The sequence below is a fragment of the Lepisosteus oculatus genome, chromosome 11 (assembly GCF_040954835.1).
Source record: "Lepisosteus oculatus isolate fLepOcu1 chromosome 11, fLepOcu1.hap2, whole genome shotgun sequence".
NCBI lineage: Eukaryota > Metazoa > Chordata > Actinopteri > Semionotiformes > Lepisosteidae > Lepisosteus > Lepisosteus oculatus.
The window spans coordinates 16,288,316-16,302,014 of record NC_090706.1 but is presented as its reverse complement, the minus strand read 5'-3'; the positions used below and the strand labels follow the sequence as shown (position 1 = coordinate 16,302,014).

The following is a 13,699-nucleotide window of genomic DNA, read 5'->3' as shown; positions in this document are numbered from 1 at the left end:
ATCTCTTTCCCGAAGAAACTTTTCGTAGCCCGATACCAGTGCTAATCGGAGTCTGCTGAAGTAGTGGTTTTCGTATTCGTATTTGACTTGATTCCTTTTGTTTTATAAATCAGTTACTTCAGTTCATTACTGCAGTTTCTGGTGCAGGTAACATGAAGAAGTGGACTGCGACCCTCCCTTTAAGAATTTAAAGAGCCATCTAATCCTACTGAGTAGCGCCTTTCACGACGTCTGGTGCAACTTATTAAAGTGACTTTTCTATAAACGTTGCCTTCATACTTGATTTACAGATTTATTTTATCACAGGCTGCAGTCATTCTTATTTTTGTCTCTATAGGAGAGGGCTTGGTGGGGCAGTGTCCATGGACAGCCTCGAAGGAGATCCATTTTTCCCGGACGAGCCTCCCGATTTCTCCCTACTGAAAGACCTTCTTTTCCCGTCCTATCTGGACACTGAGAGGTGCGAGGGCGGCGGGTCGGCACTCGAAGACTGCAATAATAACCGACTGCTCCTTCGCAAGTCTCCGAGAAACCGGATTGAGGACGCAGTTATCGAACCGAACACCGAACTGCACTCCCAGAAACCCAGCCTAGAGCCAAGAAGGGCTAAGGACAGCGATAACTTTTCCCAGGTTCGGGCGAACAGAGGTCCAGTGGCACAGTCCCCCATTGTGACACACATCAGGAAGCCCGCGTGCCAAGGCTGGAGATCAGAGCTCGATCACGTGTTTAACAGTTCGGTGTCGCTCCCTGTAGAACATTCTGCGCCAAAGTCCACAGACAGGTAGGTACTCCATTTCACAAATGGAATGGTATTTTATTAAGAGTTACTGTGCTAGTCTTTTTAAATTAAATCTGACAGGCATTTTTTACAAATATAACTGATATGCCTCTGAAATACCGTCCCTGTTAGTGTCGTGCGTTTAGAAGGGAGACGAGGCGGCTTTGCCATTATTCCTTGCTGCGTTTTGTTATGTCAGTATGCCTTCGTAAAATGTCGTTTATCCAAGCTGAATATCGTTACCTTCCGTTTTCCTTAGTTAAAACGTTACATTGTTGACAAATTTATAAACCAAATAGAGCTTATAAACCAAATAAAGCTTTTGTTTTTTATTTCTTTCTGCGGTGTTTACGAATGGTGCAACAGTCTTGCTGCTAAGACGACGGGTCTGAGTCTAAAATAACAGAATAAAAGCGTCCTGAGAGGATGCTTTATAAAAATATTATTCCCCAAAGCTGGTTTATTAGATCTGGAAATGCCTCAGTTGTAATACGGAATTTCTATGTTATTTCTAAGTTTTTTAGGGATATACTGTATATATTTACCTCTTCATTTAAAAAGTGGTAACTATATGAAGTGTTGTTTTCTAATTATGTTGCCTGTTTTTGAATATTGGTAATTGATAGTAATATTTTTACACTGTATGATGCTTGTGCATTTGGAAAGGGCTGGTGTAGCAGAAAGGTAGTTTAAGATTGGTGTAGCAATAAGGCAATTTAAAAAACTTGTATCTGGTAAAAAACAGAATCTATTCACATAGCGGACCTACAAAAGACTGGGGAAGACAGAATTGTGTCAGCAGACATCAATCACCAATGCAGAAGAGATAACTGAGAATGGAAATTGCATAGAATTCATAGAAAGTTGGTTTATATTATGGGGATTAAACTCTAGCACCAGTGGTTCAAATTATGTGTGCCACAGTACTACACAGTACTCTGCTAGAATACTGAAGCTAATACTGCCCTTTGTTTCTTGTGTGCAGCGTCATCATAAGCTCAAATGCCCACTCTCCCTCTGCACTGAACTACTCCCCCACTGAAGAAAAGAAGAGCCAGGACCAGGTGCCTCAGACCACCATTCTGTACCTTCTGCATGAAACCACAAAACTGATCCTCCCTGCTAGGCAAGACTTGCAGGAGGGCTCGTCTGTAGATGGGAATTCATTGCATTCCCTCAACCAGAGCGACCTGGGAAAAGACTCTCTGCGTAGTTCACCTCTTGTACTAAGCAAACCTACAGGCGCAGGGAGAAAGGATACCAACATGGAGCTAAATAAGTATTCAGGTTCTTTTAGATTCATGTCCAACCTGCCGGAAAGCAGTGCTTTGGATTTGATTAACCTGATCAGCATCCAGTGCAAGAAACTGCTGCACCCTGAAAATGCAGACGACACTTTTGGGACAGCCTCAAAGCCAGAAGGGACTGGGTGCCTCGTGGATACATTTGCAGGGAAGGAGGAGGGGGGTTCAAAATTCAAAGAGGCCAAGACCATGGAAGGGAGCCCGCGCCAAAGAACTGAAGTTCAAGGTGAGACCAAAGCAGAGGCTCTCCGTCGTGGAGGAGAGGATGAGGGCGCGCGCACTGCAAAAGCAGGGAGCTCAAAGGCCCTGCCTTCTGCAGAGTGCAGGGGTAGAGCCTGGCAGCTGAGGAGTCCTCATCAGAATAAAGTCCCGGCAGCAGTGGGCTACATATCCCCATGCTGCAATGCCAGAGCAAGTTTGCTTGGAGAAAAAGAGGCTGGGAGGAAGCCCTGGGATAGTTCCTGCTATGAAGAGCGTGCGTCTTCAACTATTAAAGAGGGCGCTCTGTGGAAGAAAAGACAAATGCTGGATCCAATAGATCCAAACGGGGCTGAGAACATGGTAGGTCCTTCTGACGAGCAGGAAAGGCTACCTGTGCTGACAACTTCCCAAAGAAGCATGGGCATCATTTCATTAGTGGTTAACCAGCAAAATAACACTGAGCTGCCGGAGAGTGATTTAATGCCCATAAAACGTGAAACACCGCCATCCGACAATATGGTTTCTTTGCCTGCATCTTTGGACAATGGCTATGGGGACACGGCTGCAGAGTCAGGGGTGACAATGAACTCGAATGACAATCTAACAAGTAAGTCTGGTGTGACAGAGGCTTTGCAAGTCTCTGGCAAATCCAAAGTCAGTTCTGGCACTTTGTGCAATACTATATACGTGTCCGTCAGGCAAGCAAAAAGTCCCAGGCTCGCTGCAGACTGGGCCGAATCTGCCCTGCACAGCATCTCGCAAACCCCTGCATGCGGCACCGGGGAGCAGCTCTCTGAGAAAGAAAGCAGCCCCCCCCCGGACCCCAGGAGCTGCGGCCGGGCACCGAGAAAACAGCAGAACCCCACGAGAAGCGCCGCACGCTATGACCCAAACTTCAGAGGGGTGACCATGCACATGGAGATGCAGCTAAACGACAGGAGGGCAGATCAGTGCCAGCTGGTGATCACCCCGCATTACAGGTACTGTGCCCCAAAATCCAAGGGGTCGCTCTTTGTCACAGCAGGAGTGAAATACGTAAAGCTCCCAGTGCACAGGGATTGGATTCTTCATATGTGTGTGGAGAAATGGTTAACGTTGCTTCGTTCATAGCGACACACAGTTCATTGTTCAGATTACATTCCAGAAATCCAGTTCCAGGTTTATTCGTTTGTCCATGCGTCTCAGTAGCAATAGGCAATGTTAAGCAATGGCAATCATGTTTACTTTTATACGTGATTCTTTTGCCAGTAAGCTGATGGTTTGCAGAAACCTCATTGTGCAGTGATTGATGGTAAAATCACATAGCTACTGTAGATTGTGTCTCCTGGTTTGCAGCACAGAGTTCTGGAAGATAAGCCGGAAACTCAGGTCCAGGAAAACCCGTCCTCTCACCGACACGAGGAGGATAAGCAGCTCTGAAGAGGAAAGCGATTCAGCCTCTTCCTTAAGTAAGTTTCCATCATCTTTGCATAAATCCTGATCAGCTGTTCTACTTAACCATTGAGCTGCACACTTACTGTGGAGTGCTGTAACCTGTATGTGTGTATGTAATACTGCAGTGTGTTCTACATGGAAAAAGTTGTACTAAATAAACCAATGACTACATTTATGTAGCTAAAATTAAAATTATTTAATTTGTAGCTAATTCTGTTTAGGGGCCTGACATTAGTAAATAACAAGGATAGTAATGGGGAAATGAATCATCTGCTTGTTCTGAAACTGTACACCACATAGAAAATATTCCAGCCACTTTTTTTGTGTGTGTGAGATTGTGCTTTGCAAGAGCAGTTTTGCCACATGGGATTTCAAGCCGTTTTCTGTCATGGCATCAGTAAAGGTGTCCTGGTCGGTGTTCTATGGCTCATTTAGTGGGAACAAGTTGATTATAGCATGTGGGCTCTGTATCACGTGATTGGAGAAGCCACAGCATAAATGTGGTATCAGAAACTTCTCTCTGTTTCTCCTGCTTTATTAAACTGGGGAAACTTGTCTTCCATGGGAGGTCATGATCATAGCATGATTCTTCAAAAGAGTCTTCTCTGCCACTGATTATCAGTCTGTGAAGAAAAAGCTGCTCTTTGATGACATGTCTCAACAGAATTACTGAAGTTATATGAGAGTGCTGAAAGCGTGTGTTGGAGGTGGTTAGTATATGGTTGGAAAATTACAAAACAAATTCCTGGAGGAAAATGATCTTTTTTTTCTTGTTTGCCTATAGCAGGAAAACACACCCTATCAGCAACATAAGGGCTAGATTTTCTTTTATTACTGTGATCTAAACTTGAACTGAAATCTGAGAAACTGCAGCACCAGCACACAAAAGCGTTTTGCTGATATTGTTGCCAGACAAACGGTCTCTGATGATGGTTTTATTAAGGACATAGCTAGAAAAAAAAGCACCAGTTGCCGTGCAAAGGCTTAGAATGCAATATAAAACTCCACAGCATATAATTTAGGTCCTTCCAGAGAACACTACTCTCAAGCCTCTGGGGAATCCTGACGTCTGAATTGGAAATCTAAACCTTTTTGGGATTTTGACTAATCTTTACATTTTTTTCTGTTTTCAGATCTGTTGCAAAGTTGTACAGTTTTTCCTAAATAATAGCATGTATTAATATGAAAAAACAACCCCCTCCACCCAAAAAAAGATCAGATGTCTACATTTTTTTTAATTCGATCTGTAACATTTTAAGTGCTGTTTGACGGTTCTTTGACCTGCATGGCGCTTTTCAGTTGGTGTCGGCACACTTAAATCCCACGATGCTTCTTGCAGAGAATAAAATTTGTGCGTCCTGCGACACGAGGAAAACACCCTTGTGGAGGGATGCAGAAGACGGTACTCCTCTGTGCAATGCCTGTGGTATAAGGTAAGATTTAAATCATCCTGCATCATTCCATACTCTGCCTGCTCTTGTTAGCATTTAGCAAAATGCTTATCCAGAATTACACTCCATGTTGTTGTACTTTCCATGATTGAGAATATTTTATTTCCCGAGCTCGGCAGTACGCCCAATAAGAAAATCAAGGTTTATCTGACCCGGATTAAATCGTGAAATAAAAACAAACAGAGAAGTACTGTAAATGGCTCCTGAAGAAAGCAATCAATCGCCAATTGCTTGTGGTTTGGCTTTACAGCACCTCCACTCCTCCCCCCACCTCACAAGAAACCACAGGGATTTGAATCCGGAAAATATGGCAGCCAAGACCAGCTATGACCAACACATCTTGTGCAGTTGGTAGTTGAGCAGTTGATCTTAGAGGATAGTTGCTAAAGGCTGTATACACAGCTATAATGACGTTAATAATATCCTCTACAAACATCTTCTAATCCTCTATAAACATTTTTCCAAAAGACATAACAAGTATGTAATTATATCTAATGATTTGAATCTTCTACCCTAATCCTGACATGTGTCCTTGCTTGCCAGGATAGACTCCGACTCCAGCAACCCCATGACCCTGTACTGGATAAATCAGTTACAAAATGAATGGATGACTTCAAGCCTAGCACACACTATAAACATGACCTCCCCTGTGACAAATCCTTTACACAGCTACCTGTTAAACATTTTGAAAACACCAGTGTTAATAAAGAATGTTGTTACAGCATGGTTGTATAACCTCGCCTCTATGGAGATGCTAAGGTGGCTATGTAGGACCACCTTCAGCTAGTGTGACTGAATTAACTCATATGTAAGACTATTCCAGGTAATCGAACGCATAGGACATTACAATTGTCTCAAGTGTGGCTTTCTGGCACTACAGTAAACCATTATTTTAAAACTCCACATGGAGAATTGCTATAAAAAGTTCACCATGAGGGCAGTGTGATGGTGCAGTGGACCTGGGGTGCTGCCTGTGTTCACTTGGGTTTCCTTCAGGTGCTCTGCTTTCCACCCACAATCCAATGTGGAGATACTGGTAGATTATTATCCCTCCTGGAAAATTGGCCCTGGTGTGAGTGTGTTCCCTCCAGGAAGTTTGTGTTGGATTGTGTGAAACATGAAAAAGTCAACAGAAAGCATTTTGCAGGTGAGGTGAAAACACAGTCTCTGATTTCTCCATTAAAGTGCTCTTTCCTTCTGTTTTACGTATTTACAGGTATAAAAAGTATCGGATCAGGTGCTTTCACTGCTGGCACATTCCCAAGAAAGAGGGGAACTCCAACTCCAGGTGCTTCAGGTGTGGAAACGCATTGCGAGTGGCGGCTTATCGGAAAAACTCAAGCTGGTAGAGAACTCTGCTTCAGCATCATTGCAACTGTAAGGCTTTATCTTTCTTTCTCAGCCCTGAATGACCACAGGCTTTTGGATCTTACAATGTTTCTTACCACCCCAAAGTGACTGAGCTAGCAATATTAAACTAGCAATTTCAATGAATAATTGTTAATCCTGGAGTCTAACAAATCAGGCTCCCAGAGGATTTTTTTTCATACTTTATTTTTTATTATTTTATTTTCATAATTTCCTCCCTTGTCTTTAGTCTTGTTGCACAGTAGGTTTTAGCTAACTGCTCAGTTCAAAATAAATGCCTTCAGTAGATCTACACCAACATTACACAGGGGACATGGAACTCCCATTGTAAGGCAGTTTGGCCTGTTTTCAGTCTTACAGAACAGTTTTCTTAAATATGCTCATGCCAGTGTGTGTAAAACCCCATGTTTAAGATGTATTGTGTTTTTGTCTTGTTTGAGAAGTGTGATTAGCACAAACGCCTGAAGTCTGTGAGGCCTGATGTAGCTTAAACTGTCACACAAAAGAAATCTTTTACTTTCCAAAATGTTGAGTCCATTTCATTTCAGTTTCAGAAGAATTATTTCATTTGTTTGGTGGGACAAAACCCATTTGACTGTGCTACAAGTTAGTTCTACAGTGTGTACTTTGTATTTGCATTTGGGTTAATGCATAGACAAGGTTTCAAAGATCAGTGTGGTCCAAAATTCTCAAGAACAGTGGAATTGATTTTAAAATCGTTTCACTTATATTTACATTGGCATGAAAAAAACACTTCTTTGAAAATCAACACAAGACATTGTTAAAATATTGACAAATGAGAAATACATTTTGTAACTGTAGCAAATACAGGACTGTGTAAGAGTTGTTCATAAAGAGTTTTGTTGTTGCTGCAATTTATTTCCTAGTTGTTGCTTTGACAGTCAACTATTCATTTCTACGACTGAATGCTATGAACATGTTTTGTTCAGATCTGTACTGATCTTATTTCGATAAACATGATTAAAATATCACTAAAACCAGCTTGCTCAGTCTAAGCAGCACTTTTTAAAACTTGTTTACAGTATTTAAGCACAAAGAAAACTCACAGGGTAACTTTTCAAAAATGTTGTAGGGAGGAAGATAAGGTGGAATGGAGATAGGCACTGCTGCAGGGCAGCTAGACAGCCCCAGGTTCAAATCCAGACTCGGGTGCCAGTGTGCATGGAGTTTGCATACTCTTTCTCTGGTTTGTTTGGGTTTTCTTTAAGAACAACAGTTCAATCACAAGTCTGAGGTATCTTCTCTAAGCATGGGTAGACAGGGCTTACTACAGCATAAAGAGATACTAGTGCAAGAAGTATGCATCTTCATTTCCCATTTCTCGCATATAGCACTGCAATCTGTACTGGAGAGAGGGGCACAGCCAGAGAGTGAGGCAGCCTCCTTGTTTCTCACCCTCATTAAGACCACGAGGGTATGGAACTCCAGACCCTGGCTACCATGAGTGCTTAGGCTCTGACTACTTGAGCCCCATAGTTCCATATTGCTTGTGCATTACAGAGCAAAAACATACAGGAGCAAGGTCTTCACTTGAAGTCAATGGGATATCGTTTAAAGTACTGAAAAATGTGACCGTGTAGATATACAGGAAAAATCATTTGCAATATTACAAGATATTTTTATTTTAAAAATATTGTAACTGTTGGCCACTGTTTCACATTTACCATAAGATTTTGGGATATTTATTTTTTTAAATCTACTGTTTAATCATGTGGAGATGTGAATCCTCTTTCTGAATTAAATGGAGTGATTCTGCAACATAAAATATTTTATTCACCATTTACATTAAATAAAACATTAAATTTCCAGGTTATAATCCAGAAAAATTTAGTCAGAGAAAGGTTATTTTGTCGTCTTTCCAGAAAAGTTTGTACTGATCCTGCACACTTCCAGCAAACATGCTGGAAACAAGCACCGGTTTCTCTTGCATTTCGAACCTCTGAGATAGCTTATTGCTTCATTTCCTGGCTCTGCAGGTGCTCCTCCTCTGCAGTAGGCTCAGGTTCGCTGGTGCTTTGGATCTCCCTGGGTCCAGACTCCAGCCGAAAGACAGTGGGGATTCTGCCCAAGATGGGGTTGGTCTCCTGGAGGCCGGTGATCCACTTGGCCAGGGTGGCCTGGTCCCCCAAGCCGGTCATACACATGGCAAACACAGTTCCTTCCTCCACTGCCAACACACAACACATTAGCTAACCTGGTGCCCATCCAACTGGGTCACCAATATACCCTCATGGGAGACCAGACAGGAAACATTTGTTTCTAGAATACTTCTGTTGTATTACTACAGCTGTGTTCCCAATACAGGTGGTGAAGCCTCACACTTCTGCTGTTTCCTGCTCAATATGAACACTCAATTAAAAACTGAACTCTTAACAGACCTTAAAAATGGGTTTGATGGGAGTTCTTTAAACAATATCAGTTTTTAAACCTACAGTAGTAAGAAGTAGGTCGTCTCTTAAGTACTACACTTCTTAAAATGTCCAACCTCTGAGTAGGTTGCATCTTGCAAAGGTTTCTAACCAAGCAGCTTGGTGGGTCAATGAAAGATTCACTTTAGCTCACGTGCAATGAAATCCAGCAGGTGTGAGGGTCCCCAGGACCAGGATGCTGCTGGAATACTGCTGCACTGTTTCGGAATGTCAGGTGGCTTTATACCAAGAAATCTGCTGAAGTAAATGCAAGCTGGAATACAGCAGCTGGGAAGCAGCTGTGAACAGAATAGTGCTTGTGGAATGCCACAGTCACAATGCTACTATGGGAGTACTGGACTTGCAGGGCAGCTAGACAGTATATACAAGCACATCTTTTTTTCTCTCCCAAATACAATTAAGAGGCACTGCATTATCACTTTCTCCACTTTATTTCAAGGGTAGAGCAGTCATAAGTCTGGTTGTGGGTTCGAGGCCATGCTGTTGTGCCTCCAGCTGCATAATTGGGAGGCAACTAGGTGTCGGGTTGCTTTGGGATGGGTGGTGCTCAGTTGCTCTCTTGTCCTTTCAACACCGAGGAAATCAGGATAAGTTCTGGTCCAGTGAATCGATGTAGCTCAGATATGAGAACTACCTACCCTGTCTACTCTGTTTAAATGTGCATCTGACTTAGACTGCTCTGACTTTCTCTGATGTTATGCTTAGAGAGATTAATGACCTGATGTCAGATCTTGGGGTGGAGGGAGGGAGAAGGTATGGTTGTTTTCGTCATGGGGCCATTTACCTTCATCCACGTCAAAGCTGTCATCATCGCCCAGGTCCCGTTCCAAGTCCAGGTCCAGATGCAGTGGGTAAAAAAAGCTCCGTTCCAAGTCAATGGGCTTCTCGACCTGGCAGGAAGCACACAACGCACACGTTCGATACAGCACAAGCGAGCCCTAGAAAGGTTTCTGTAAAACCACGAGTGTGTGCCGTGCGATGCACAAAATGTGCTTCAAGGCAGGGATAAGCAGCAAACCAAAGACACGGGGACATGAGTAGAAATTACTCTGCCTCCCCAGCCCTGTGGGAGGAGCTGTCTACATAAGATCCATTACAAAATGAACAGATGGAATTTTTAGATCCCTAAGGCCCCCATCATTTGTAGCTTTTCATTTGTTCTTCAGGATTGTGGTAGGGTGGTGTGTCACTTGTTCTTATCTCCTTGTTATACACATTATATTCCACCGAGTGAGAATAATGAAGGCAAATTTATTTTTCAGTGTTCCTAGGTTTCAGTTTCAGAACTCAAGCTCTGTGCTGATCATATTTCTCCATCTTTACACAGATGTCACTAACTTGTCAGGTCTTTATCCAGAGCTGTGGTGTCTTTTTTAGAATCTGCCTGATCTTACATTGAAACCTTCCTCACCTTCTCTTCTGGTGGGACAGGATCAGCCCGAAGAATGTAGTAATAGACGCACGTCTTTCTTAACCACAGGGGGAAGGGTCCTTCCACAAACACTGGTCGGCTGGGGTTGTGCTCGGCCAAGAGGAGGCGCTGTTCGGGGCTCTGAATTCCTTTCCAGAGAGTAAGACAGTGTTAGATACGGTTTTCTACTGCAAGTGTTTGCAGACTTTGTTAATAATTATTTATTGCCTGTGTCCTTCACACCACGTGTGTCCTCTTTTCGTTTCTGCTATTTGGCATAAATACAGTACCAGGTAATAGTCTAAGTTACTGGAGGATTTCCAGTCTAGAGTACTCGGAAAGCGTCAGAGAGACTATAGAGACAAAACCCAAAAGCATCACTTCAGTGACGCACCGCTTTTTGTGTGACCTCTCACACAACAGGGAATCTCCAAGTAGCGAAACCCAGTATACCTACGACAAAGGGCTCAGACACCTGCTCTCCCATTTCTGAGATGTCTGTTGAGGGCATCTACAAAGAGATGAGAGAAATGTAGTGAGCATTGCATGGGCCTGTAAAATATAGCTTTTGTTGCAAATTAAAAGCAGGCTTCCCTGGAGCTTTGAAATGCACTCTGCTGCTTGGTGGCGGTGCTATTGGTACCTGGTAGACGGTGACCTTGGCATCCAGGCTGTTGGCGATCCGCTTCAGGCTGAGCCGAGCAAGGTCCAGGGGGTCCTGCGGGAGCTCATGGGGGACAGGGTAGGGGTTCACGTGCTTGAATTTAGGGAACCAGTACAGCAGTCGCTGGTACTTGCGCATGGGGTGGCTCTTCTCCCCGAAAATCTGGACTAGGAGTACTTTGGTTTCTATGTTGGGCATGATTCCTGCAAATAAAACAACACTCCAGCTTAAAAAAAAGACACAGAGGCTGCTCGTGGAAGCACCTCTAGGGCAGAGCAGGCTGGCCAGAGAGAAACAGAGATTCATGAGAGCAGCAGGAACATCAACAACACCTCTCCACCAGATGGCACTAACTCCCTCTTCATAAGAACATACCACAGGATGAACGTCTTTCTCTTGTTTGTCTCCTGTCTAGCTCATTTGGTTCCTAGCTGCTAACTGATCAGATAATCTCCTCCAGCTGTTTCTTGAAACAAGCTGGGGTATCAGCTTCAACGGCATGGATGGGCAGCTTATTCCACGTTCGCACAACCCTTTGCGTATTGCAACCAGTCCTGACCGGAGGTTCTCACCCTGGCTTCTTTCAAGAAACAGCTTCATTGGCTTCAAGAGGTTGTGAATTCAAGGGCCCTCATTCTGCATGTGCAGTGCAGGAATTGAAAAATCTTAAACAACTAGTGTTTGTAAATTGGGCATATAATTAAAATATTACTAGTTATTCCAAACTAAAAAAAATTAACTCACAGGCGATGCAATGGAGCATCGCTTTATAGATCTGAATTAATTTAACATAGCTGTGTGGCAAGACACACCATAGATTCTGGTATTTTTAGGTGTGTTTTCAGTTTAAATACCCTGATTGGAACTGATAAAGCAGTATGAACAGATTATTTTATACACCGAGGTCCCTAAATTCTGACATCTCCCTCAGACTTGCTCTGGGTTTGCATGTGTGTGCTGGAGGCACTGCCTCTGAGTACTGAAGCTTGAAATACAATTTTGGACAATATGTAAGTGAACTAACTTCAAAGAGCCCTGAACGTCACATTTTTGGCGGCGTGAGTTCGGTCTGTCCAGGAAGGAAACGGTGCACTGGGGTGATTACTTGCCCCTCTTCCGGCGCTGAGAACATACCATGGTTCTCCATCTCTTCCAGAATCTGAATGGCGCACTCCTGCTGCCGTGGGTAGTGGTTGAACATGCGCTGGATGAAGTTGCGAGGCACGAACACCTCCTTGGGGAAAATGTCCAGCAGCCTGTTATAAACGGAGAGGTCTCGCTCCACTCCGAACTCGGGCATCTTCTTCAGGGCGGCATAGATGAACTCCACGTGGCCTCGCCGGCGGATGTCCCTCTTCACAAAGACGTCCAGCACGCGGTTGAACGTGGCTTTGGTCCTCGAGTCCCGAGCCGCCCGCTCGAACAGGTGCTCGTGGGTGACCAAGGACTGACCCGGCCCATCCTCCGATTTTCCATCTCCTTGCCCTCCTTGGTGCGCGGCAGCTGTGGGTTTGTTCTCCGTCCTTCTGCTGCTGGCGTGGACGTTCCTCAGTCCCTGCAGCGAAAGAGACCGTAGTGATGTGGAAAAAAAAGGACAACTCGCCCCATGACAGGACAGACGTCCGAGCTGAACACCTGCCAGCGTGTCTTTCTGTAGTGAGCAGCTTCACTCCCCGAGGGGATTTTGCTCTCGCAAAGATCAGCCGCTTTCACCAGGGGATACAGGACAGGCTGTAAGCAAAGCCCACTCACCTGCGTGAGCCTTGCCTGTCTCCTCAGGAAGGCTCCCTGCGGAGCCGCGCTCAGAGCAGTCGCCCTGGCGCAGGCCAGCAGCAGCCGCGGCAGACAGCGTGTGCAGCTCATGGTGGACGCGTGGTAGAGACGAGCTAGGGTCTGAGAGCACAACAAAGAGGCTTCGGTCAGTTCTTGACGAGTAGATCGCTCCGATCAATGCAGTTTGTCACTATTAAATTACATGAAAGGGTCATCGCCACCAGTATGCATTTAAGATTGTCGGTATTTTTTTCTTCTACTACTAACAGAAATAGTGACTTATCAGCGGCACTGTTTTTAATGCTTAATCTCCACCCCATAATATGCGCTAGCGAGGCTCTGACCTAAACGTTCCGCTGTTATTCCATGGAATCAGAAATGCGATTGTGTCGCTGGCTTTTACCCAATAACTAGGACTATGGATACCCGATTCAATGTATATTTATGACAAATTTACCAATCGGGATAGCATATGTCTTCTAATCATGCAGTTATCTGTCAGGGGTCGGGTTTCATGTTTAACAGTTAGCAATCGTTTAATCGACATCTTATTGATAAACTGCAACGCAGCACATACCTTCGCAAAGCACGTAACGGAACCTATTCAGAAATATTATACAGTAAAGTTTTTCTGATGTCTATTATAATATCTAAAATACATTGTACTATCACGACGCTGCTTCAGGTACTAAAAATTCAACGTCTTCAATGAAACTAGAATTAAATATAAATGTTTAAGTGAATGACCGATCTCCTTCCCATACTACTCCACGGGCGCCGCCATGTTAAGTATAACCCCTCCGCCAACATTTCCTGGTACAACTCTAATGATTCCGTCCTAATAAGACGGAAACAAGCAACG

General features: G+C 44.0%; 2 protein-coding genes across 4 annotated transcripts; one reads left to right on the top strand and one right to left on the bottom strand.

Moving 5' to 3' along the window:
• The first annotated feature begins 348 nt into the window (after positions 1–348).
• On the top strand, positions 349–6,661 carry zglp1 (zinc finger GATA like protein 1). The gene is made up of 5 exons (XM_015349281.2): positions 349–784; positions 1,767–3,266; positions 3,622–3,734; positions 5,060–5,153; positions 6,388–6,661. Exons 1-5 carry the CDS (start codon positions 363–365, stop codon positions 6,518–6,520), a joined length of 2,262 nt encoding a protein of 753 aa, XP_015204767.2. The 5' UTR covers positions 349–362; the 3' UTR covers positions 6,521–6,661.
• A 1,649-nt stretch (positions 6,662–8,310) lies between these two features.
• Positions 8,311–13,645, bottom strand: ecsit (ECSIT signaling integrator). Of its 3 annotated transcripts, none has more exons than XM_006631598.3 (8): positions 13,415–13,645; positions 12,817–12,957; positions 12,199–12,619; positions 11,044–11,267; positions 10,854–10,911; positions 10,401–10,549; positions 9,774–9,879; positions 8,311–8,727 (listed from the first exon to the last, which is right to left on the bottom strand). In XM_006631598.3, the coding sequence occupies exons 2-8, from the start codon at positions 12,925–12,927 to the stop codon at positions 8,510–8,512; spliced, it is 1,287 nt and encodes a 428-aa protein (XP_006631661.1). In that variant the 5' UTR covers positions 12,928–12,957; positions 13,415–13,645; the 3' UTR covers positions 8,311–8,509. The 3 variants fall into 3 exon arrangements, with proteins under 3 accessions (XP_006631661.1, XP_015204768.1, XP_015204769.1); XM_015349282.2 differs by lacking the exon at positions 8,311–8,727 and adding an exon at positions 8,743–9,226; XM_015349283.2 differs by lacking the exon at positions 8,311–8,727 and adding an exon at positions 8,743–9,223.
• Positions 13,646–13,699: the final 54 nt, after the last annotated feature.

What these genes read in the sequence shown, in the direction of transcription:
- ecsit (XM_006631598.3), bottom strand. Translation starts at nt 12,927, where the DNA reads ATGAGCTGCACACGCTGTCTGCCGCGGCTGCTGCTGGCCTGCGCCAGG. An exon ending in GTCTGAGCCCTTTGTCGTAG is followed by an intron (nt 10,550 to 10,853) that starts GTATACTGGGTT and finishes CTCTCTGGAAAG; the next exon opens with GAATTCAGAGCCCCGAACAG. An exon ending in CAGCTTTGACGTGGATGAAG is followed by an intron (nt 8,728 to 9,773) that starts GTAAATGGCCCC and finishes GTGTGTTGGCAG; the next exon opens with TGGAGGAAGGAACTGTGTTT.
- zglp1 (XM_015349281.2), top strand. Translation starts at nt 363, where the DNA reads ATGGACAGCCTCGAAGGAGATCCATTTTTCCCGGACGAGCCTCCCGAT. An exon ending in GCGCCAAAGTCCACAGACAG is followed by an intron (nt 785 to 1,766) that starts GTAGGTACTCCA and finishes TCTTGTGTGCAG; the next exon opens with CGTCATCATAAGCTCAAATG. An exon ending in GTGATCACCCCGCATTACAG is followed by an intron (nt 3,267 to 3,621) that starts GTACTGTGCCCC and finishes CCTGGTTTGCAG; the next exon opens with CACAGAGTTCTGGAAGATAA.